The sequence below is a fragment of the Pavona decussata genome, unplaced genomic scaffold, assembly GCF_977016875.1.
Source record: "Pavona decussata unplaced genomic scaffold, jaPavDecu1.1 SCAFFOLD_912, whole genome shotgun sequence".
Classification (NCBI taxonomy): domain Eukaryota; kingdom Metazoa; phylum Cnidaria; class Anthozoa; order Scleractinia; family Agariciidae; genus Pavona; species Pavona decussata.
This window is the reverse complement of record NW_028145943.1, coordinates 502,501-527,720: the sequence shown is the minus strand read 5'-3', so window position 1 is coordinate 527,720 and position 25,220 is coordinate 502,501. Positions and strand designations below refer to the sequence as shown.

General features: G+C 41.1%; 2 protein-coding genes and 1 long non-coding RNA gene across 3 annotated transcripts in view; 2 read left to right on the top strand and 1 right to left on the bottom strand.

Annotated features, from left to right (window-relative positions):
- Window positions 1-9,602: 9,602 nt before the first annotated feature.
- LOC146448510 (E3 ubiquitin-protein ligase TRIM45-like) overlaps window positions 9,603-25,220 on the top strand; it is a 16,593-nt gene continuing 975 nt past the window's right edge. The window contains exon 1 of the mRNA XM_085102535.1: window positions 9,603-12,284. Coding sequence (XP_084958661.1) covers window positions 9,677-11,920 — 2,244 coding nt within the window. The 5' untranslated portion in view covers window positions 9,603-9,676 and the 3' untranslated portion in view covers window positions 11,921-12,284. The remainder of the gene's footprint in view (window positions 12,285-25,220) is intronic.
- LOC146448509 (uncharacterized) overlaps window positions 12,399-25,220 on the bottom strand; it is a 13,999-nt gene continuing 1,177 nt past the window's right edge. The window contains exon 2 of the long non-coding RNA XR_014861062.1: window positions 12,399-12,496. This is a non-coding gene — a long non-coding RNA (uncharacterized LOC146448509). The remainder of the gene's footprint in view (window positions 12,497-25,220) is intronic.
- The window catches only part of LOC146448511 (E3 ubiquitin-protein ligase TRIM71-like), a 2,210-nt gene continuing 513 nt past the window's right edge, over window positions 23,524-25,220 (top strand). Inside the window, exon 1 of the mRNA XM_085102539.1 lies at window positions 23,524-25,220. This exon is cut by the window's right edge and continues 513 nt beyond it. Within this exon, the coding sequence (XP_084958665.1) occupies window positions 23,635-25,220 (1,586 nt within the window). The 5' untranslated portion in view covers window positions 23,524-23,634.

The following is a 25,220-nucleotide window of genomic DNA, read 5'->3' as shown; positions in this document are numbered from 1 at the left end:
GGCTAATGGTGTTGTTTTGGATGTCACGTCAGCTCTTTTTCCTGGGAAAGCAAATCCTGACACTTCTCGTTGCGACGAGGGGTTGTCATCTTATTCTTGTAACACCTTGAATATCTAAAGGACACGTGTGATTAATGGCTGCCCAAAAATATGACCTAATTTCCTTTAAAATAGCTATTCTAATGCACGTAAACTATTCATAAAATGTTTTCGATTACGGAAGAGATGGAAAAGTGATAACTACAGCTAGTGTCTACTTGAAAAAGTCGGGCTGCCATTTCAAGTTCTTTCCTTTTGTCTTAAATGTTATCGATGACACGGCCGCAAGATGGCGGCCGTTTGATCGGAGTGTACTGTCTCGACGAAAACACTGAAAACAGGAAATAGCTGACAACAAATAGCTGACAACAAAATGCTCCTGAGTTTGCTCCTGAGTTTTGCCATCTTAACCACTCAGAAGAGTATTAGTGGTCTTTCATACGATGAATTTAATTCCCCAAGCTTATTCAAGGGCGAATGGACTTATATTCAACCTCGATCAAGACAGACTTCATGGATTCGCAAGCGATTCTTAAACTGCCGATTAAGCTACTGCACTGATGGTTGTTCATCTTTCAACCCAATAATATTGGAACTTGCTCTCTGTGGTGGCATTCACCCTCACCCAGGACAAACTACCAACAGCGACTCATATGTATCTCATCATGCAACGCAAGCGAACAACAATCTTCGCTGTTTATCATTTAACGCCCAGAGCTTATGCAGTGTAAATAAATCAACCGATGGATCGTTTGTTAGTAATTTGCAGTCCTTTCAAGACCTTGCCTTCGTCGAAAATTTGGATATAATAACAGTAACCGAGACTTGGCTCAACGACAACATCTCTAATAATGAAATTTTTCCAACTGGATATAACATTATAAGGAAGGATCGCTCCTCTGGAAAGCGTGGTGGTGGCGTCCTCATTGCTCTACGAAATAATATTAATTACAACTTAGTTTCACTTGGAGCATGGTCGAATGAATTAGAAATTGCTGCTGTAGAGATTGAACTTATCAACACCAAGAAAACTCTGATTTGTGCTTGTTATCGGCCACCTAACGTCGATACCAACGAATGGCTTCATTTATTTACTTCATTTCTTGAATTTAGCTCAAACTACGAATCAATTCTTATCTGTGGTGATTTTAATTTCCCCGACCTGACTTGGAACTCTAATCTTGTAATCGAGTCTCAAGATATCAGCTCCGGATCTACAGACTTCAGAGAACTTACATCAGACTTTTATCTTCAGCAAATTAACATTTATCCGACAAGGAAAAATAATATTCTTGACCTTGTTTTTACAAGATCCTCTGAGGCTATCAAAAATCTTGAATGTGTTATGGCAACACAATTAAATCTCTTCAGTGATCACTACCTATTGTTTTTTTATCTCAATGTTCGCGCAAAGTCATTGGCCTGTGACACACGCACAGTTTACAATTATCGTCTTGCCGACTGGAATGGCCTTCTAGAAACCTTACGGCTAACTGATCTCTCACCGTCTGCGACATCCACTGATATCGACTCAGATTGGCAGCAATGGCTGGACCTTTTTCTAGGTGCAGTAGCGGACAATATTCCAGTAAAGTCCTTTAAACGTAAAAACACTCCTCCTTGGCTAGACAATGAAGTTAAACATCTCTTGAAAAAGAAAGAAACTGCCCGACGTAAGGCCAAAGAGTCAGGGCGACTGAACTTCCATGAAAAATTTCGAGCTTTAAGACAACGAACTAAAAAATTGTTAACTGAAAAGCGCAAAGAGTGGTTTCAAGGTTTGCCTGATCTATTGAAATCAAACTCCAAAAAGTTCTGGTCTTCATTCAAGTCTACAACTAAACAATCCAGTGTCCCTAACGAAGTGACGTGGACTCGTTCCAATGAATCGTACAGAGCGGACAAACCAGTCGATGTTGCAAACTTATTTAACAGCTATTTCTACTCAGTTTTCAATCCACCCTGCTCAACCAGTGAGTATGAGGACTTTCAAGCATCCAACTTACTCGAACCACATAGTTCGCTACAAATTTCTCAGCTCTCTTTGTCTCCTGTCGAGGTTCTCAACGCCCTTAGCGTGTTAGATGTGAACAAAGCAACTGGTCCCAATAAGATCCCGGCGAAACTTTTGAAAAACTGTGCACCGTGCATTTCTAATTCATTGTGTACAATCTTCAACAAATGCTTACAGCTTGGTAAACTTCCAGCTGCATGGAAAGTGGCAAATGTTATCCCGATCCACAAAAATGGCTCTCCTGGTGAAGTATCCAACTACAGACCCATCTCTTTATTACCTCTTGTTTCAAAGGTCTTGGAACGTTGTGTATACAATCATCTTATTAAGCACATTTCTAGCCAGCGTCACAATCTACAGTATGGTTTCCTTAAGGGAAAATCAACCACATCGCGGCTTCTTCAAGTCTTGAATGAAATTGGTGAGCTGCTTGATAAACGAGTGTAAGTTGATACCATCTAATTAGACTTTGCGAAAGCTTTTGACAGAGTTGACCACCAGCTTCTCCTGAAAAAGCTACGACTATTTGGCATCAATGGCAGTCTCCTCTGCTGGTTCTCCGATTATTTACATTTTAGATTTCAGAAAGTAACTGTTCTCGGTAACACATCAAACATTCTCCCTGTTCCCTCTGGAGTACCTCAAGGGTCCATCCTAGGGCCATTATTGTTTCTAATATATGTCAATGATCTGGCCATAGCCACTGTCAATAGTTCCGTAGCACTATTCGCGGATGACACCAAGTGCTACCGTCCTATCACGAACACTAATGATGGACGACTACTCCAGGAAGACCTCGATCGAATCACTTTATGGTGTCATGATTGGAGGATGGATATCAACCAGTCTAAATGTACAGTGATATCTACAACGAGAAATGTCAATCTAGTGGAAACACCTTACTTACTTCAAAATACACCAGTCAAACGTACTGATGCTCAAAAGGATCTCGGGATATTAGTATGTAAGGACTTGAAATGGAGCAGTCAAGTACTAGCGGCTGCCTCTAACGCTAATAGGATGCTGGGTTTTATTCGTAGGTCGACACTTGAGGTCAAAAATCAATCTGCTCGCAAAGCACTGTATACAGCCTTAGTGATGAGCAACCTCTCGTACAGTTCACAAGTATGGGCCCCGCAGTCAGTCAAACTGATCGAAATTATCGAGAGAATACAACGACGTGCAACTAAATATATACTCTCACTACCCTACAGGACTGGTATCTCGTATAAAAACAGACTAACACTCACAGGCCTTATCCCTCTGTGCTATTGGCATGAATACTTGGATCTAGTCTACACTTATAAATCTATTGTTAATAGTTCTGACACCAATTTTAAGATATTTCAACCTATTAGAGTTACCAGACGTTCTGCTCCAACTAGAGTATATTACTAGATATACCTAAAGCTAAGACTGTCACGTTCCAGAACAGTTTTTACTCAAGAGCCTCAAGAGCATTTAACACACTTCCAGACTTCTTGAGGCACAATACAAAATCTATAGATGTATTTAAAACTAATTTGAGGGCATACTACCTAGATTTGACTTTAAATGTGTACGATCCCGCAGTACCTCAAACGTTCAAAAGTGTCTGCATAAAATGTCGTCAAAGCAGATCGTTACCTGTATTATTAGTTAAAATGTGTTGTTAATTAGTTGTCAATACTTAATTATTATGATGTGATTTTATTTATACAAGGAGTCTCGTTATTGGAACATATCGTTCTGTGAGTTCTCTCCTGTCAGGGGTTTTTCATTTTGTTTTTTTTTCTCCTCTGGCGAAGTCTATAAATAAAAATAATAATAAAAAAATAAATAAAAGGTTTTACTAATGGCGTGATATTCTACAATTTCCAACACACATTGATAGCTTGAGTGATCCCAACCCACCAGGCATCATCCTAGCAAATGTGAGAGCAAACTGGTATCCCCTAGGGTGGGTTTCTTTGGTAAAATCCGAATCCGGATTTTTGATCCAAGATCACTGGGATCATGGTGTATCAAAGGAACCGACGAATACACTCTGGTAAGGTTTCGTCGGTTCATTTGATGCACAAAGATCCGAGTAATCTTGGATCAAAAATCCGGATTCGGATTTTCCCAAACAAATGCACCCCTAATCTCCTACGCAACCGTTAATAGGGACGCCACGTTGCGTGACGACTCTAGGGCCCCGTTATCACTAAAGCATTTTCGTTTGAAAATGGATTCTTTTTGAGGCGTTTTCGTCTATCGCTAGCACGCCCGAGAACGCCGATGAAGACGGAGACGAGACGAGAACGGTTTGAAAAGGAGAGACTTTTGAAAACGCGTCTTTGATTGTAAACACTTTGTTTCTAGCGTGGACAGTTGAAAACAGAGATTTTTGAAAACTGTGAGGTAAAAAGCGTCACATGCCATCGATTTCAAATCTAATTAGAGTATCTATCCAAGATGACGGATGGCCGTGGGATGCGATGGGCAACCCCAGCTCCTAGGGCCCATCAGGGAGTCATTACCACGTGCATTCTCGTCCCCAGAGCCGCCTGGTCCTCTTAGCCGCTGGAGGCTGGGCACGTGCGAAGGCCCCGCCGGCTAAGAGGGACAGGAGGCTCTGGGGACGAGAATGTACCACGTGCATTTGGTAGACAACTGACTTCGCGTTGGTTGCTCTACTGTAATCTCGTATCCAGATCTCCCACGGTTCGACATTCCCGAACCGACTGAGATCTGGCTACGAGATTAGTTCTACTCTTTCTGTGCTACACCGTGCTGATGAAAGCCAACCAGCTCGAAACAACTGTCCACGGTTGCATTTTGATTCTCGGTTTGGCCCTCTATCATGTCGCTGTCGTGTTAACTTTTCTACCCAGTCATAATCAGCCTTGCAGTTTTCAGCTACTCTTTTGATGCCACCGTTCTCTCCCCTTTCTTTCTCGCTCCAGACCCCGAGCTTGATTTTTCTCTTCGCCCTATATACACCCAACCTTGAAACCTGTTCATAGACTGATGTGGATAAAAATATTTTCCCACGTTTTCATCGAGATGAAAACGGACTCTTTTGAAAACGCATTAGTGTGCCTGGGGCCCAACAACGGCTGCGTAGAAGACTAGCCATCGACAAACAAAACAGGAACAAAGAGAGAGAGAGGTTGGGGAGGGAAGGGAAGGAGGATTTTAGCTTAATTGAGTTGGTTTGAAAGATACTTGCAACTGGGACGTAGATGTTTCTAATCTCAAGTTTACTCGCATAACTGAAGAACTGAAGGTTAATAACTGGGAAATGAATTTTACATACATTTGTTAGCACCAGTAAAATTAAACTGAGTTCCGTTTGAACAGTTCTGAACTATATAGGATATATTTAAAACTGTGGGTTTAAATCCCGGTGTTAATGTTATTTATGGGTTGAGTTTGCTGTCGGTTGTCGTCCCTGTTCTGAGGGTTTTTCTCCTGGTACTTTGGCTTTCGTCCTTCCACAAAAACCAACACTCCCAAATTTTTATTCATTCGACCTGGAAACAGTGGATGAAAGAGCCACTCTGTGAAAGCCACTGAAATTCCCATTTATTTATTTATTTATTTATTTATTTATTTATTTATTTATTTATTTATTTATTTACCGGCTTGTTGGAGCTTTTGCGACAAGATGAAAAGATGATGTGGGTTACCGTAAATCGTGTAATTTGGCAGTATTTTTACGGTTGCCAGTGCCATTGAATCCCTGTTCGTGTGCGACCACTTCTCATAAGCGACCTGGGAGAACATACCATAAACTTTTTGCCCTTGGGAATTATTTTCCATAGGCGTGAATCATATCTGGCTAAACCGACTAAGTTTAATAGAAGAAAGATCCTCGCAGTTATGCAACTTAAGCAGTTGCGAAAAGAATAGACTGCAAGCAGTCCCTTTCTGGTCAGTCGAGATGGTGCGCTCACAGCGCAGCGAGCCTTTCCCCAAGCCCCCCTCCGCTCGTTTGCTCCAGTTTTTTCGCGCTCGGCTATTTCGCGCAACCTCTCGACTATCCATAAAGGGACTGCTTGCAGTCTACGAAAAGAAAGCCTGAAAAAAATTCAGGCTTGAACAGGATTCGAACCCATGACCTCTGCGATGCCGGTGCAGTGCTCTACCGATTGAGTTATTATATTTGTAAGCGGTTTACTTTTTGAAAAAAAATGTGATGCGATGGGGGAGTGGAAACAAATGAAAATTTGGTTTTATCAACTTAGTTGATAAGGTAATATATAATCGCTCTAAGGAAAGGATAAACCTCAAAACATTAGCTCTCGAATTTCTCTGCGGTGGCCAAATAACATGTACTCATATGTAACAACTTAGTTGATAAAACCTGGGCTCGGCAAAGTTATTATGTAATAAATTACCCATAGCACCTTGCGGTCTTGTCTCGAAAGTCCTGGTAACTTACCGGTTACTGTTTTTTGAACCTCTCCTCTCCAAATTCACATTTGCTCTGTTGTTTTTTTTTTCCATTATTTCGTCAAGAAAATGCATGCCGCTTTCTCAACCACCAATTTAGTGATAACTTTTATGTTTGACGGTATTAGAAACTCTTTAAGGAGCTTTAGCCCCTTTTAGTGAAAAATGCCCCGCTAACAGGCCTTCAAGAGCTGGTTTCTAGAAAATACCTGTCTCCTATTTTACCTTCTTTGAGGGAAAGAGTGAGCAACAAACATAGAATAGCTAACTAACAAATAAGGGTGAGGGGAAGGAAGGTAGTTTCTAAAGAAACTGTGGCGCTGCGTCTATGGGGGAGTGGAAACGAATGGTTGGTTTTATCAACAGAGTTGAGAAGGGAATTTCACCAGCGCAAAGAGATTCGAGAACTGACGTTTCGATCGTTTAATAGTACCTCGTCGGAACGAAAGCAGCCTGTGTGGAGGTCCTGGGTTTTAGTTCCGCTCCGACTGCTAAAATGGCTGGGATTGTTACTTGTTAGCCTTGTGTTCAACAGGCCTCGGTCAGGCTTGTAAAATAGCCGACCGGTCTGCCCCCTGCCAGTCGGGATTTTTAGCCTATTATGTGAAATTTGGATTATTTGAGTAGAGTGCCTGTAAGCTGTCTTGGTTCAGCTAAGACTATTTCCACTGTAAACAATGAAAATCTGAACCGCCCGCAGGCCTTGGGCTGGGCCGCGCCATTGGGCTGACGGCCCAAAAATCTCATGATTCTCCATACTTTCCTACAGCCATCTTGAATGAGGAAAACAAACGGGGAGTTGGGGCAAGCAAATATGGCTGCTGCTTCAGACAGAATTTAAAAAAAAAAGAAAGAAATACCCCCTCCCCTCAAAATCAATGATGAATTCGCACTCAAAGAAAAACGTGTCGTTTTCCCATGATTCAACTGTCCAAGATTGAAGCTTGGACAGAATAAGTTAAGAAATTACCCCCACCCCTTCCCCCCAAAATAAAATCAATGATGAATTCGCACTCAAAGAAAAATGCGTCATTTTTCCATGATTCAACTGTCCAAGATTCAATCTTGGACAGAATTAATAAAGAAATTACCCCACCCCCTTCCCCCCAAAATCAATCAATCAGTCAATGAAATGTCGGGGGGGGGGGGGGGTCTTAATTTTTCATTTCAACTGGCCAAGATTTTAATCCAGCGGCTTTTGGACATAAGTATTATAACTCTGTAAGACCAGGGGTGCTTACCATTTACGCAAACCACCCGGATGGAAATTTTCATCATAAATACGAAATTATTTAGCTTGTCTTAACAGAAAATGGATAACATTCAAAATGTATGAACATCAGCTGTAAATTCTAAAAGGAGTACTGTAATAAAAATGCATCGCTTTAATTCACCAGAAGCTAGCCCATAATTTTAGAAGTACTCCAAATGGAATGATGCGTACCATTTGATTTTCCAACTGGAATTTCCGGGTTTTCCATGTAAATGGTAAGAACCCCAATGTTTCTATTACTGATATAGAACGAGCCACTTTAAGTAAAAAATCACTCAGTCTGCACGGTCAGCGGTTTAACATTACCATACGCGAGGCGTGCTACCTTGCGGTGTTGTATGGAGCAATTGTAGGAAACGTCTCCGTCACTAGACTACAAAATTGCGCGGCACGTTTCAAAACCTTCTCAAATTATAGTTCTGACACAGATGAGCTCTTACGTATCTTAAGATGAGCAAAACTAAATTAATACCGCATGATCACAAAATTCGTTTTCATGTATAAAACTCTGCGCAATGGTACCCTAGAATACTTCAGCTCGGAATTCATTATAAGGAATGACTTAACATATTATAAATTAAGTAACACTGAATGTGAGCTCGCAATTCCACTTCCCTGCACAGATTTGTACAAACAAAGCTTACAATTATAGTGGTGCCATGGTGATGTGGAATTAAGCTAACCTCAAAAACGAAGACAAGCGTCATCGCCAGGAGGGAGGGGACGTCTCTAGGGAAAACACTGGTTCAGACCTCGATGCAATCAAACCCCCTTTCAGTACCACCCTCAATTTCTCTCGTTTTCCGTTTCCCACGCAAACGGTTCACCGCGCGAAACGACAATAGAGTCTGATCGAAGGTTAGCTTTTCGAAATTTCTGGTTAAGAAAATTAAAGCTTTCAGCCACATATTAGTAGTATTTTACCGTTCCTGAATTCAATCCCTTACATTCGCGATCTTGCAATAGTTATGTAGCAGACTTCAAATTATTGAACACATCTAACTGCCTGGTTGTATATCATTTTTGTTTGTGTTTAATTAACAAAGTGAGAAAAAATTCCTGGAAATCACAGACCAAAACGAAACAGTCAACAACCTCTTCTTGAATCAGAAAGAATTCTGTTATTGGCTCACAAGTCATAGACTTCGTTCTGCGGTAAAAGGACTGCAGAGAAAATCGAAAACAAGAAAAGAGAATTAAAAATAATCAAACCTTAACACTTCTAGAGTGCTTTGGTACAAATTATTCTTTATTTTACAATTCTTATAATTATCGCGGTTTAACATGTGGTTTCACAGTTCACTTCGCTGACCCCATTTTATTGACCAACGTATTCGTATTTCATCTCTTTTTGATTTGCATGACTTTGTGTCATCAAACAAAACCTTGGCGCGCTAAGAGCACATACCAGGGAATCAGAAACCAAAACAAAAACGTCAACAACCTCTTACAACAGCTTTCATACGCCAATGATTCCCAGAAAAAACTGGAGACAGAAAATCATTAGATTCTATCGCGTGGTGTGAAGTGCTGAGAAGGTGGAAGAGAAAAGAAAGGAATTAAAAATGTTCCAATGAGACTAACTTCCAACTAGTATGTTCCGCCGCATTTTTTAGCATTTGCATTATGTATAATTATCCCTGTACAGTAGTTTGGCAGCTTTGTAAAAGAAGCTTTAACAATAAAGTTCAATTCGTTGACCTCTTTTTCTTTTTCATTGGCTTAACGTTTTTGCAAACAAACCCTTGTCGCACCAGGAGCACATTCATGGGAATCAGAAACTAAACTGTCAATTAACATCTTAAAACAGCGTTCTGTGATTGGCTTATACGCTTAAGATTGCTAGAAAAGCTAAAGATAGAAAATCACAAGACTCCATTGTGTTGCAAAGGCTGCCGCGAGGTCACTTCTCGTTTCTGTCCGAAAACAAAATGGATATCCGAACATTGTTTTACAATCTCCGCGAAGAAGTGTCTTGTCCGGTGTGTTCGGACTTATTTAAGGATCCCAGACAGCTTCCCTGTTTACACAGTTTCTGTCTGCATTGTTTGAAACACTGGCATCAAACGAGTGGCGGTCAAAATGCGTTCAGGTGTCCAAAGTGCCAAGCCCTTAGCAGAGTGCCTGCAAGCGGCGATCTGAAGGATCTTCCGACCAGCTTTTATCTCAACGGTTTGATTGATGTGCTGGCCATAAAAGAATGCAACACAACCCAAGTAACGTGTGGAAACTGCGACAAGAAAAGCTCCGAGGCTTCGTACTGCTTTCAGTGTTGCATGTTTTACTGTGAACAGTGCCTAATTGGACACAACATGATGCGAAACAACAAAGATCATCGTGTTCTTGCGGTGAAAGAATTCCAAGACAAGGACTATGAGGATGTATTGAAGCGACCCGTGTTTTGTTCAAGACAAGGACATCAGAAAAAAGAGCTCGAGTACGTCTGCAAGGAATGCGAAACAGCAGTTTGTGCAAGCTGTGTCATGTTGGATCACACTGGTCATACTTTGAAATTAATCGAAGAAGAAGCCGAGGCTCAAAAGATCGAGATGACAGCTCTTATACAAGAACAAAGACAAAACTTACAGGCGTGTAAGAACTTAGTTACTCAACTTGATGAAGATTACGCTAAACTGATTGAACAAAGCCAAAACGTGAAAAGAAATGTCGACAGGTTTACTGATAACTTGGTCAAAACAATTCAAGCGAAGAGACAAAATATTCTCGCTGCGGTGGAAAACGAAACAAGAAAGTCGGGTGAAAGTGTTGGAAGAACAAAGACTGAGATTCAACAGAAAATAACTTTGATCGAATCATCGCTGGAAAAAGCTGATAAACTGTTAACACGAAGTATAAACGCTGAGGTCATTCAACTGAAAAAATCACTGGTAGCAATTTTGGAAGAAGCAGATCAAGCCAAGCGTAATGCCCGTAACCCTGAATATCTGCCAACTGTGGTTTTCGTGGAAAACCAAAAGATTGAGAACATTATCAAAAGCGAAGAAATTGGATTCTTGGAACTTTTGTCCCCAACAAAAGCAAGTGAATCCATTGCTGAAGGCAAAGGACTCAATGAAGGAATTGTTGGGCGTGAAGCTCAATTCAATTTGACCACAAGAAACGCGAACAAAAGACAGTGTTATGATAAGCGTGATAATGTAACGGTAGAAATGAGAGACGAGCATGGACGAGAATGCGTGACAAAAGTGCAAATAGATGATAACAAAGATGGAATCTACAACATTAGCTATTCTCTTAAAGTTCAAGGTAGCTGTACATTGTCAATTAAGGTAAACGGGAAACATGTTCGTGATAGTCCTTTTACCGTGATAGTAAAACCATTTCATGACAAACCTGTTTTGTCTTTTGGAAAAGAAGGTTCGGATGTTGGAATGTTTAAGTATCCTATGGGGGTGGCAGTGAGTAACAGGGATGAAATAGCAGTAGCTGACCAGCTGAACGACAGGGTTCAAATCTTCAACAGTAATGGGGATTTCATAAGATCCTTTGGTCACAGGGGTAACAATCAGGGAGAATTTAAACGTCCTTACGGAATAGCCTTTGATAAGGATGGAAAGATTTTTGTTGCAGACTACAATAACCATAGAGTGCAGATTTTCAATGGGGAGGGTAGGTACATGGGTATGTTTGGTGGGAGAGGAAGCCTTGATAGTCAGCTCTGTTATCCTTGGGGTTTATCTTTGGATAGTCAGGGTAATATTATTGTTGCTGATTCAGGTAACCAGCTAATTAAGATCTTTTCCTCTGATGGCAATTTTGTAATGAAGATAGGCGGGCCTGGTTCTTTTAGTTTTCCTGTCCATTGTGTTCAATGTGAAGAATATCTCATAGTGTCAGACGCTGGTGATCATAGCATAAAAGTCTTCAGTAGGAAGGGGGAATATAAGTATAAGTTTGGTAAGCCAGGGGGAGGGGATGGCGAGTTAAATTATCCACGTTTTTTGTCAGTGACTAAGTCTGGACTACTGATGGTGTGTGATCGGGATAATCACAGAATACAAGTCTTTGAACTGAATGGTAAGTTTGTTGGCAAGTTTGGAACAAACGGCAGCAACTTAGGAAAATTTGAAAATCCGTTTTCAGTAGCAGTTCTAAGCAATAATCAAATTGTTGTGTGTGAGTACGGCAATCATCGCATTCAAATATTTGAGTGAAAAATTCCCCCCGCCTGAATATCAAGAAGAATAAGCTCGAATATTTTCTAGCAATGTTTTTTTGTACTTACCTTTTTTCCTGTGAGTGGAGCCTTTAAAAAGTTGATAGAGAAAAGGAGTTGTTCTTGTAGGTAACGTGGATACAATGAGAATAACCAACCAGTTTGAATATTAAAATTTATACCAGAAAGAATTATGTAACGAATACTTTTAGCTTTAGTTTCTTATAACACTAGGGATCTGATGCAGTTGATTATATTAACAAGCTACCTATTACCTAGTTTACTGCATGTTTTCTATCATTGGAAGGATAACTTCGCTCTTTGTTGCTATCGTATATTTCTTAAGAAATTTGCCTTATCATGTTGTGTAGAAATGATGTTTTTCAAATTTATTTTTGAATGTGTTTTTTAGTTCGTTTTTCTAAGGTTAGTATTTAAGCATGGTATACATCTTGCTTCTTGTATTACTTGTACTACTTGAGACTGTCAGCTCGAAAGTGAAGTTATTGGTGGTGGAGCCATTGTTAATCGCTTTGTTCATTAATATATTGGCTGGCTCAACATAAAACTTCACCTTTGCAAGAACAATACTTTTAGTGTGGTAGATGCTTGTACAAAAAAAAATATCTACGTACTTTACTTATATTTTAAAAGAACAATCTGTACGGGAATTTCAATATCAATCAGAAAGTTAGAAGTGTAATGTTATATTATTGGTACAATCGTCTGTAGAAAAAATGCGATAGACAATATCTGAAAATTTACAAATTGATAGTGTAAACAACTTTGCTTAAACAAAATAAACATCTTGTGTGTGTATAACTGTGTAATCGGTATTTATGTTTCTTGCCTCTAACCCCAAATTCAGTTAGTGATCAGGGCCAATGGTGTTGTTTTCGATGTCACGTCAGCTCTTTTTCTTGGGGTAGCAAATCCTGACACTTCTCTTTGCGATGAATTTTTACCAATGGCGTGGCATTCTACAATTTTCAACACACATTGATAGCTTGAGTGATCCCAACCTACCAGGCATCATCGTAGGAAAGCAAATGTGAGAGTAACTGTTACCCCCTACGGTGCGCTTCTTTGGGAAAATTTTTGATCCAAGATCACTCAACCTCGTTCCCAGTTTCCTAGTCTCCTACGCAACCGTTAATAGGGACGTCACGCAACGCTTCTCCCCCACGCGTGACGACTCTAGGGCCCTATCCACACTAATGCATTTTCGTTTGAAAACGGATGCTTTTTGAGGCGTTCTCGTCTATTGTCCGCACTAGACGCCCAAGAACGCCGATAAAAAGGGAGACTTTCGAGAACGGTTTGAAAAGTACAGACTTTTGAAAACGCGTCGTTAATTGAAAACGCTTCGTTTTTAGCGTGGACAGGTGAACACGGAGACCTTTGAAAACTGTGACGTAAAAAGCGTCACATGCCATCGATTCCAATTCTAATTGGAGTATCTATCCAAGATGGCAAATGGTCTTATGATGCGATGTTAACACATCCGCAACCCCAAGTCCAATGGCCCATCTGGGAGTCATTACCACGTACATTTGGTAGACAACTGGCCTCACGTTGGTTGTTCTACTCTCTCTCTCTGTGCTACACCGTGCTGATGAAAGCCAACCAACGCGAAACAGCTCCCCACGGTTGCATTTTGATTCTCGGTTTGTTGTCTCTCATGTCGTTATCGTGCTAACGTTTCTACGCAGCCAGATCAGCCATGCAATTTTCAGTTACTCTTTTGATGCCGCCGTTCCGTTCCCTTTCTTTCTTGCTTTAGACCGCGAGCTTGATTTTTCTCTTCGCCCTATATATACCCCACCTTGGAGCCTGTTCACAGACTAGTGTGGATAAATAGATTTTCCTGCGTTTTCGTCGAGATGAAAACAGACTCTTTTGAAAACGCATTAGTGTGCCTGGGGCCTAACAACGGCTGCGCCGAAGGCTTTCCATCCACACACAAAACAGGAACAAAGGGAGAGAGGGAAGGGAAGGGAATAAGGATTTAAGATTAATTGAGTCGGTTTGGAAAATACTTGTATACTCAGTAAAATTAAACTGAGTTCCATTTGAATAGTTCTGAACTATAAAGGGTATAAAAAAAACTGTGGGCTTAAATCTCGACTTTCCGGAGAGTACAGTTTCTTCAGTTTGTTATTGAAAACGAACTCTTGGTATTTGATGTAGGTATACAGATTCACTTTCATGATCACTGTCTTTTCTTTTGTTTTTGGTTTGTCTCTTTTTTCTTGTGCGCTTCGCTCGCTTTCGCTTTTTATGCCTGAACAAAGAAAAAGAAACTAACAAACAAATAACACTGGATGATTCGCATCTTAAGCTAAAGAAAATGCCGATCAAGCAATCTTAAGTGGTAGCCTAGCTGAATTTTTATGGAAGGGGTGGGGGTGGGTTTTATTATACACAGGGCGTCAATTAGTTCATTTACGGCAAATGCCTTGACTTAGTATAAAGCAAGCCAAATTAACCATCAGACTTGACGAGAATTTACTGAAGATTTTTCGACAGGCACCTCCATCTAACCTGGGCTAGCAACGTAAGGAATTTTTCATACGAGCACTGTTTTACACAGCAGTCAATGATCATTGTACAGAACTCCTGTTGTACTTGAGGAAGATCAGCAGATGAATCACATTTGACACCCGAAATTTTATTTAAAGTCACAGGTAAGACTTCAATCTGTGGGAAAACCTGGAACACCCCTCTGTAGCAGGCGTCATGAAAACACTAGACTGTTCACTTTCCCCCTATTTTTCTGTGGGACGTTTCAATGGAGTTGTCGCCGCCTTGGTTGGTAAAGGCGAGCGCGATCTGGGGAGAGTGTCTGAACCATCGAGGTTGTTAGTTGAATTAAAAACACTGCCAGGACGGACAAAAATCCACCAGGGTGTTTCTTTTCCTCCTTTTCTTTTTAAAAAGCTTTATTAGGTGCTTCTCTTACAATATGTAATATAAATTAAAAAGAAAGAAGCAAGACCCAAAAGGGGCAGGTGCAATAGGACGAACGTCCCATGCGAGACACCGCCCCTGGATTAAGATCTAAATTAAAACAAAATGAATACTCAAGCATTCGTTAAGAGAAAAAAATTAAGAGTGGCATAGGCACGTTGGGACCAGCGTCCACGTGCAGGGGTAATTGAGTTCATATACCCTCAACAGATGAGTGCTCATTAATTTGCGGACAAAAAGTTGAAAAGGATTAGGTGAGCGAAAACTGTTTGGGGGTGCTAGTTTACAAACCTATTTCCAAAGTTTAACCATTCTGTTAAAGTACGAGGCCTTAAAAGTAGATGTTTTACAAAGAGGAGTACGTAGATTAAAGGGGTTATATTACTTTATCTTGTACGACCGTGGAAAACAAAAGATACGTAGTTCAGAACATCTTCATCAGTACTACAATAAAGGCATTTATAGAAAAAAGACCAAGTCTTTGATTTTGCGATCTAGAGAGAGTGGAAGTAAGTCTTGCATAATCAGCCGCTCCTTGTATGACACCTCGCCTCTGCGCGTGCCTAGAATCCACCTGCTTGCACGTCTCTGCACCTGTTCCACCTCAGCAATCAGAATAACGTAAGCGGGCGACCAGGCTTGTGTGGTGTAACACAGCTGTGACTTGACCAAAAACAAGTACAGGGAGCGCCTAACAGAGACGTCAAGGGGATAAGTCCGTTTAAGCAAACCAAGAAGCTTGTTTGCTTTCGCAGTGATAGTATGGATGTGTGAGTTCCAAAATGGCGTCCTAGTTATGACGACGCCAAGATCTTTTTTTTCTGAGACGCGTGTCGAGGTTATGCTATCGAGGGTGCAATCTCATACCCAGACTCCTCAGGCTTTATGGTCAGCGGGTGGGCGCCAAGAGAGAGTCAGGGGTACTGGAGTTTTATTATCACAGGATTTCTGCGCTAAAACAATGCTAGCCGTTACGCAGCCGTTATGGGACAGCCAATCAAAAAACTTTAGTAAAATTTCAGTCATTCAGAGTCTCTCCTGGCGCTCATCCGCTGACCAAAAAAGGCCTGAGGACTCTGGGTACGAGATCGTCGAGGGAGTAGTCAAAACCAATCGGGGTCTTTTTCCTAGTTACAGTTAGTGCTTTACATTTCAACGTGCTGAATCTCATATTATTGCGCTGCGACAATGCCCAGTCGTGCATATTTGAGAGAGTGTTTTATATAAAGTCACAGTTTCCTGTAGACGAGACATTTCGATATAGCTTGGTGTCGTCGGCGTAGAGTGCAGCCTTCGCGCCGTCAGCAGCTTCAACCGGCAGGCCATTTATAAACAGGGTGAACAACATGGGGCCTAAAATGCCCTCCTGCGGTACACCAGAGGTCACAGGAGACCAAAGTGACCCCGCACCCTCAAGAACCAACCTTTTTGTACGCTCAGTTAGGTAGTCCTTGAACCAGCAGAACAGTGGACCTTTTACACCGTAAAGCCTTAGCTTTGACAGAAAAACGCTGTAATTGACAGTACGAAGGCCTTACAGCAAAGTCCAGATAAATCATATCTGTCTGAATGTTAATATCTAAGGACTGTCCGTTTGAGTAAGACTGGCAAGAGCTCGGTTACACAAGAACGGTTTGGCAAGAATCCATGCTGCAGCGCGCTTATCAATTCTTTCATGTGTGTATAAAATCGATTGCCCACTAGCATTCCATAACTTTACTGACAATGGAGAGTTAACATATAGGGCCATCCATCAGGAAGGGTATTTCTACATCACTAATATTAAATGTGTTCAAATGTCTAGAAACGGGTGTAAGGGTTCGTCAATCTCCTACCCAGAGTCCTCAGGCTCTTTGGCCATCGGTTAGTCGCCTGGAGAGACTCTGGGGAACTGGAATTTATTCATCGGTAAAGCAATACAAGCCGTTACGGAGCAGCCAATCAAACAATTGTTGTTGTTGTTTTTTTTTTTCGAATTCCCCAGAGTCTCTCATGGCGCCCACCCGCTGACCAAAAATTCCTGAATACTCTGAATATGGAAACTGTGGACGAGATTGCTGAGGCACTGAAGTACCTGTTTTCAACTATGCACTGCCTGGCGCTGCTTGTGTATTTGAGGTACGAAGTGGAACGCGTCCAGTAAAAGGCATGGTCAATCAATTGGCCTGTAGCACCATACAACAATGCACTAAGAAAGCAGACTTCCCTAGGATTGTTGGTTACAATGAAATCATCTGAAATTATGTATTTAACGCCATCTTGATTAATGATAACGACAATCGTTTGAACAAGCTGTTGCCCGCTACCAATCACGGAGCGTATCCCTTAAGGCTAAATAGGCAGTTCTCCACTCTAACCTGAGTATCAGGCCTTCCTAAGGGGAGGGAGAAATGGGGAGCGAGGGGAGGGGGGTAGGAGGAGGTTGGAGGAGATGAAGGCCTGACAAAGAATCTCTCTGAAGTCTGTGTCTAAGAACGTCCGAATTTTGGACGTTGGCACTGATTGGATGAAACATAAAGAAAAACATGTGTTGTCACACTCTCACACCGGTCATCGCTGACATGACAGAACCGGAAGTTATTTTGATTAGCTACTATTTGCGGCGAAGCGTCATGCTCATCGTGTGGCGGAATATTCGTCTCAATGCTTTCGTGGCTTTTCTTCCCTTTTCCCCTTCCTCTCTTCCTCCTCCCTTCCCCCTCTCCCCCAAAAAGCTTGATACCCAGGCTATTCCAGAGTGGAAAACCGACGTCCATTTCAAGAATACTTTTATAATGAGCTCATGAATACATAACAGTTCTTCTTCTTAGTAGTAGTAGTTTTAAAGTACTTGTTTTGAATTTCTCATTTAGATCTTATTCATTTATTTGATTTGTTACATCCCCTTTATCATTAAATGTGCACACATGATATATTGTTTCTGATTGTACCATTGTTGAAAGTTAATTGGTTTCTTGAAATACTCTATTCAGCCCTCGGGCTGCTCGTATATTTTTTAATAAACAATCTATTTATCTAAGTTATTGTACGGACAAGCGTATAGATATATTCTCGTCCCCAGAGCCTCCTGTTCCTTTTAGCCGGCCCGGTCTCCATTTGAAGTTTGGGACAGGCAATCGAGCTTTTTTGTCAATTTACTGACAAAAATTTACTAGTTTATTTATTTTTTGATCAATTTACTAGAGGTAATCAAGTTATTGAGCTTTTTGGTCCGTTGCTAGGCACCCTGTTGGCAACACACCTTGTGCTAATCAGTGTAGGTTCTACGCCTGATTGGCTAAAGATCCACAGTTTTTTTTAACTAATCATGTCTGGAAAATGTATCTTTAACAAACACCTATGATACAAATCTTTCTGGTTTTAAATGAAACAATCAGTGTTCATCAAAAGTCATGTGATTATTACAATAGCCCAATTTCGATAATTATATTAAATTCAGCCTTAGACATGTTATTGTTTCAGGCTAAATTTTAATACTATCGAAATTGGGCTATTAGTAAGCAACTGCTAATTTAAGCCTTAGACTCACTGTAGTATTGCCATTTAGAATAATTGTAGGACTTAGATGTAAGGAAAATGTTGCATTGGTTGTAGATGCCACATTTTATTTGTGTAGTAGTCTATCATAATCTGTGAACTGTTAACAATATATCGTTCAATATCAACTGACTTTATAGTATTGTGCTGATTTTGTGCTTTATGATCGTTTGCCAATGATGTCACAAACATTGCATTTACGGGGAAATCCTGGGGAGTGGAGGCAAGGAGGGAGCGGGGGAGGGTGTACTTGACCCCACCCAGCTGTTTAACATTCACTAGAGGAGCATGGATGGCGCAATGGTGAAAACACTCGCCTCCCACCAATGTGACCCTGGTTCGGTTCCCGATGTTAACGTCATATACATATGGGCTGAGTTTGTTGTTGCTCTTGTCTCTGCTCCTAGGGTTTTTCTCCTGGCACTCTGGTTTTCCTCCCTCCACAAAAACCGACATTCCCAGGAAACAAAGATGAAAGAGCCACTGTGAAAACCACTGAAATTTCAATTTATTTATTTATTTATTTATTTATTTACCGGCTTGTTGGAGCTTATGCGAGAAGACGGAAAGGTGTTGTGGGTAGCCGTAAATAGTGTAATTTGGCTGTAATTTTAGGGTTGGTAGTGCCATAAAATCCCCGTTTGCGTGGGACCACTTCTAATAAGGCAATAATTATATAATCGCTCTGACGAAGGGATAAAGCTCGTTTTCGTCCCTTCGCCCTCTCCTTCGCGCGTCTCTCTAGGAGCCTGGAACAGGCTAATCTGTCTCCTATTTTACCTTCTTTGAGGGAAAGAGTGAGCAAAAAACATAGCTTAGACTATTTCCATCGTAAACAATGAAAATCTTGACCGGGCGGCGAGCCGTGGGCTGGACCGAGCCATTGGATTGCCGGACCTTGGACCTGATTTTAGACAAAACCTCATTATTCTCCATACTTTCCTACAGCCATCTTGAATGAGGAAAGCAAACGGTAAGCTGGGGAGAGCAAATATGGCTGCTGCATGCCTGGACAGATTGAAAAAAAAAAAAAAGAAAGAAATCCGTTCCCCCCCCCTCTCCCCTCAAAATCAATGATGGATTCGCACTAAACGAACAGCGCGTCATTTTCCCATGATTAAAATGGGAGGGGGAGGGGTGGCCTTAATCAATTATATTTCAACTGTTCAAGATTCAACCTTGAACCGGAATAAATAAAGATATTAGCCCCCCCCCCCCCCCCTCACCCCACCTACTCCCCCAAAATCAATAATGACTGTTCGACAACCAAACAAAACACGCCATTTTCCCATCATTGAAATGTGGAGGAAGGGGGGAAGGGGGTCTTAATTTTTCATTTCAACTGACCAAGATTTTAGTCCTGCGGCTTGCGGACATAAGTGTTATTTTATAACTCTTTAAGACCAGTATTTGTAATACTGATACAGAACGAGAAACTTTAAGTAAAAAATTACTCAGTCTTTAATCCTTACGTTTTCACTTTTTGTTTAGAGACAGAAGCCATTTGTACGGTCCTAATATGAATGTGACGCCGGGGACGGATCGTAATTTTCAGTATGATCTAGACCCGGGAGGGTACTCCATTATGTGACCTTAACGGGGACGTGCGGCCCGATAGGGTATGGTTTTCAGGGTGTTTTGTCTTGAACGGGCTATCTATTTCATCACTTTCTGTCTCAAACAGCTATCCCTACATGACCTAATGGCTTAAACAGATTGTGATTGCCAATGCATTAAAATACAGTAAGAAACTAGTGTATTCTTATTTCATTCTAGTCTTAAACAGGGTGTGATTTGGGTTAAATGTCTTAGAAAGAGCCTAAAAATTTTGAATTCTGTCTTAAACGGGATAGGGAAATCGGAGAATTGTGTCTTAAACAGGGTCAGGGTTTGAACGCCCGGGCCGCACCTCCCTACCCAAGCATCTGTTGAGTACCCCCCCCCCCCCCGGGATCTAGAGTAACGTTACGCATCACGCGTACGTTTATATCTTTGTACGTTTTTCAATGTTTCGCTGTTTATATTTTTAAATGAAATTCAGGGTTATTCACCTTTCATTTGATGACAGAAACCGTTTCTACATTGATTGTTTTTCTATAGTAAACGTGAGACATCTTTATCTATCTTGGCCCGCGAGGTCATAGACTGATTTAGTCGCCAAATTTTCGGTTAAACAAAACTAACCTTGAGGCACTCAGGTTAGCCTAAAAAAACACTCCGATTAGCCTAAAGAGCACTCCAGTTAGCCTAAATAGCACTTAGGTTAGCTTAAATAGCTCCCCGGTTAGCTTAACGGTTAGCAGTTTATGTTGGGGTTGTCCATGCCTCGCATGCCTCCCATGTTTTGTTCATGCCTTGCACGTCTGGCTCGCATATTGTAAACACTCCTCACGGCCCGAAAACAAAGAACGCGACCGAGAATTTAAAGAATTTGATAAGACGACAGAAAACGTAACTCGTACCAGCCGAGTACAGAAAACGAGACCGAGAACAATAATTAACTCGTGGCCCGAAGTCTTATCTCTCGGCCCATCGCGACCCCAAAGAGAAAAAAGAATTTGATAATGCTACCGAAACCTTAACTCGGTCCGTCTTTCGGCCCGAGTAACAAGATGGCGGGAAAAGAGTAATGTGCTTGTTCTTCTTGTTTCCAAACAACTAAATATACTTGTCTGAGATGCGAAAGATTAAAAAAAAAAGAATCTATTCTTGATGTGCACACGCACTTCAAACCGACAGAAACTTTCCAATACAGGCTATATCAAAGGCGAAGCCTCAAGACTTCTCAGAACAAAATCTTCAAAAACAACATTTGAAGAAAACATTACTCTATTCAAACAGAGAATACGATTTCCCTATCCCGTTTAAGACAGAATTCAAAATTTTCAGGCTCTTTCTAAGACATTTAACCCCAAATCAACCCTGTTTAAGACTAGAATGAAATAAGAATACACCAGTTTCTTACTGTATTTTGAATGCATTGGCAATCACAATCTGCCATTAGGTCCTGTTTAAGACAGAAAGTGATGAAATAGATACCCCGTTCAAGACAAAACACCCTGAAAACCACACCCTATCGGGCCGCACGTCCCCGTTAAGGTCACATAATGGAGTACCCTCCCGGGTCTAGATCATACCGAAAATTACGATCCGTCCCCGGCGTCACATTCATATTAGGACCGTACAAATGGCTTCTGTCTCTAAACAAAAAGTGAAAACGTAAGGATTAAATCCCGGGATTTTAATATAAAAAGCATTCGTATGACAAATGTCGTTTTCCCCTGTATTTCATTCTGACCCTGCTGACTGCAAGAAATGCAATTCTATCTAGTGGTTACTTATTGCCTCACTATATTTCTGCATCTATCTATTTGGTAGCCTGCGAGCAAGCTCTCTTGGGGGTGGGGGGCGGGAGGGGGAAAGAGGATCCACCTCCAAGAGAGCTTGCTCGCAGGCTATCTATTTGGGGGAATTGGCGATGCTGGAGGTTATCACTGTTAAAAGACTGTAGGCTTTACGCACCACACAGTCAAATATGGCCCGAGTATAAGCTGGAAACAGCTTCTTGTTCAGAATGAAGTCCTTTGCACATGCCAAGTCGATGGAACGCGCAGACCTCTGGGATAGATATAATTTATACGTAATGTATGCATTTGGTTCGGCACATGTAAAAGTTCGACGTCTGAATCGAAGTCGAACTTTTACCGTTCGATTCGACTGGCGCAGTCGAATAGAACGGCGGGTCGACCCAAATACAAATCTGTCGATCCTAACTGATTCATACGTCGATCTTTACATGCGCCGAACCAAATGATTAGGTTCGGCTCATGTAAAGTTCGACTTATGAACCGGGCCTAAGGAAAACAATGGTTCAGTTCTCGCTGCAATCAAACTCCCTTTCCGTACCACCCTCACTTTCTCTCGTTTCCCGTTTCCCGCACAAACGGTTCACCGCGCGAAACGACAACAGACCCTGGTCGAAGGTTAGGTTTTCCAAATTTCCGGTTAAGAGGATAAAAATTAGTAGTATTTTACCGTTGCTGAATTCAATCCCTTATATTTGCGATCTTGTAATACTTTATGTAGCAGACTTCAAATTATTGAACACATAACTGCCTGTTTGTATATCATTTTTGTCTGTATTTAATTGACAAAGTGAGAAAAAATTCCTGGGAATCACAGACCAAAAAGAAACAGTCAACAACCTCTTCTTGAATCAGAAAGAGCTCTGTTATTAGATCACAAGTCATAGACTTCGTTGTCCGGTAAAAGGACTGCAAAGAAAATCGAAAAGAAGAAAAGAGAATTAAAAATAATCAAACCTTAACTCGTCTAGAGGGCTTTGCCGCAAATTATTTTTTCTATTTTACAATTCTTATAATTGTCGCGGTTTAACATGTGGTTTCACAGTTCACTTCGCTAACCCCATTTTATTGACCAACGCATTCGTATTTCATCTTGCTTGACTTTGTGTCTTCAAACAAAGACTTGGCGCGCCAAGAACACATACCTGGGAATCAGAAACCAAAACAAAAACGTCAACAACTTCTTACAACAGCTTTCTATGACTGCCTCATACGCCAATGATTCCCAGAAAAACTGAAGACAGAAAATCATTAGACTCCATTGCGTGGTGTAAAAGTGCTGAGAAGGTGGAAGAGAAAGAAAGGAATTAAAAATGTTCCAATAAGACTAACTTCTTACTAGTACCTTCCGCCGCATTTTTTAGCATTTGCATTGACCTCTTTCTGTTTTTGATTGGCATAACTTTTTTGCAAACAAAGCTTGTCGCCCAGGAGCACATTACCAAAACCACAGGCCGTGAAATAACCTCAAAAAAGCGTGCTGTGATTGGCTTAGACGCTTACGATTCCTAGAAAATCTAAAGATAGGAAATAACAAGACTCCATTGTGTGGTAAAGACTGCCGCAAGGTCACTCCTCGTTTCTGTGCGAAAACAGCATCGATATCCGAACATTGTTTTACAATCTCCGCGAAAAAGTTTCTTGTCCGGTGTGTTCGGACTTATTTAAGGATCCCAGACAGCTTCCCTGTTTACACAGTTTCTGTCTACATTGTTTGAAACACTGGCATCAGACGAGTGGTGGTCAAAATACATTCAGATGTCCGAAGTGCCAAGCACTTAGCAGAGTGCCTGCGAGCGGCGATCTGAAGGATCTTCCGACCAGCTTTCATCTGAACGGCATGATTGATGTGCTGGCCATAAAAGAATGCAACACAACCCAAGTAACGTGTGGAAACTGCGACAAGAAAAGCTCCGAAGCTTCGTACTGCTTTCAGTGTTGCATGTTTTACTGTGAACAGTGCCTAATTGGACACAACATGATGCGAAACAATAAAGATCATCGTGTTCTTGCAGTGAAAGAGTTCCAAGACAAGGACTATGAGGATGTATTGAGGCGACCCGTGTTTTGTTCCAAAACAAGGACATCAGAAAAAGAGCTCGAGTACGTCTGCAAGGAATGCGAAACAGCAGTTTGCCAAGCTTGCGTCACTTTGGATCATGGAGGACATACATTGAAATTAATCGAAGAAGAAGCCGAGGCTCAAAAGATCGAGATGACAGCTCTTATACAAGAACAAAGACAAAACTTACAGGCATATGTGAACTTAGTTACTCAACTTGACGAAGAGTACGCTAAACTGATTCAACAAAGCGAAAACGTGAAAACAAATGTCAACAGGTTTACTGATAACTTGATCAAAACAATTCAAGGGAAGAGACAAAATATTCTCGCTGCGGTGGAAAACGAAACAAGGAAGTCGGGTGAAAGTGTTGCAAGGACAAAGACTGAGATTCAGCAGAAAATAACTATGATCGAATCATCGCTGGATAAAGCTGATCAACTGTTAACACGCAGTATAAACGCCGAGGTTATTCAGCTGAAAAAATCATTGGCAACAATTTTGGAAGAAACAGAGCAAACCAAGCATATTTCTCGTGACCCTGAATTATATCTGCCAACAGTGGTTTTCGTGGAAAACCAAAAGATTGAGAACGTTATTCAAGGTGAAGAAATTGGATTCTTGGAAATATTGTTCCCAACAAAAGCAAATGAATCCATCGCTGAAGGCAAAGGACTCAGAGAAGGAACTGTTGGGCGTGAAGCTCAATTCAATTTGACCACAAGAAACGCTAACAAAAGACAGTGTTATGATAAGCGTGAGAATGTAACGGTAGAGATGAGAGACGAGCATGGGCGAGAATGCGTGACAAAAGTGCAAATAGATGATAACAAAGATGGAATCTACAACATTAGCTATTCTCCTAAAGTTCAAGGTAGCTGTAAATTGTCAATTAAGGTAAATGGGGAACATGTTCGTGATAGTCCTTTTTCTGTGATAGTAAAACCATTTCATGTCAAACCTGTTTTGTCATTTGGAAAAGAAGGTTCGGATGTTGGAATGTTTAAAAATCCTCTGGGGGTGGCAGTGAGTAACAGGGATGAAATAGCAGTAGCTGACCAGGTGAACCACAGGGTTCAAATCTTCAACAGTAATGGGGATTTCATAAGATTCTTTGGTCGCCAAGGTGACAATCAGGAGGAATTTCGAGTTCCTTTTGGTATAACCTTTGATAAGGATGGAAAGATTTTTGTTACAGACTACAATAACCATAGAGTACAGATTTTCAATAGGGACGGTAGGTACATGGGTATGTTTGGTGGGGAAGGAAGCCTTGATAGTCAGCTCTCCAATCCTTGGGGTTTATCCTTGGATAGTCAGGGTAATATTATTGTTGCTGATTCAGGTAACAAACTGATTAAGAT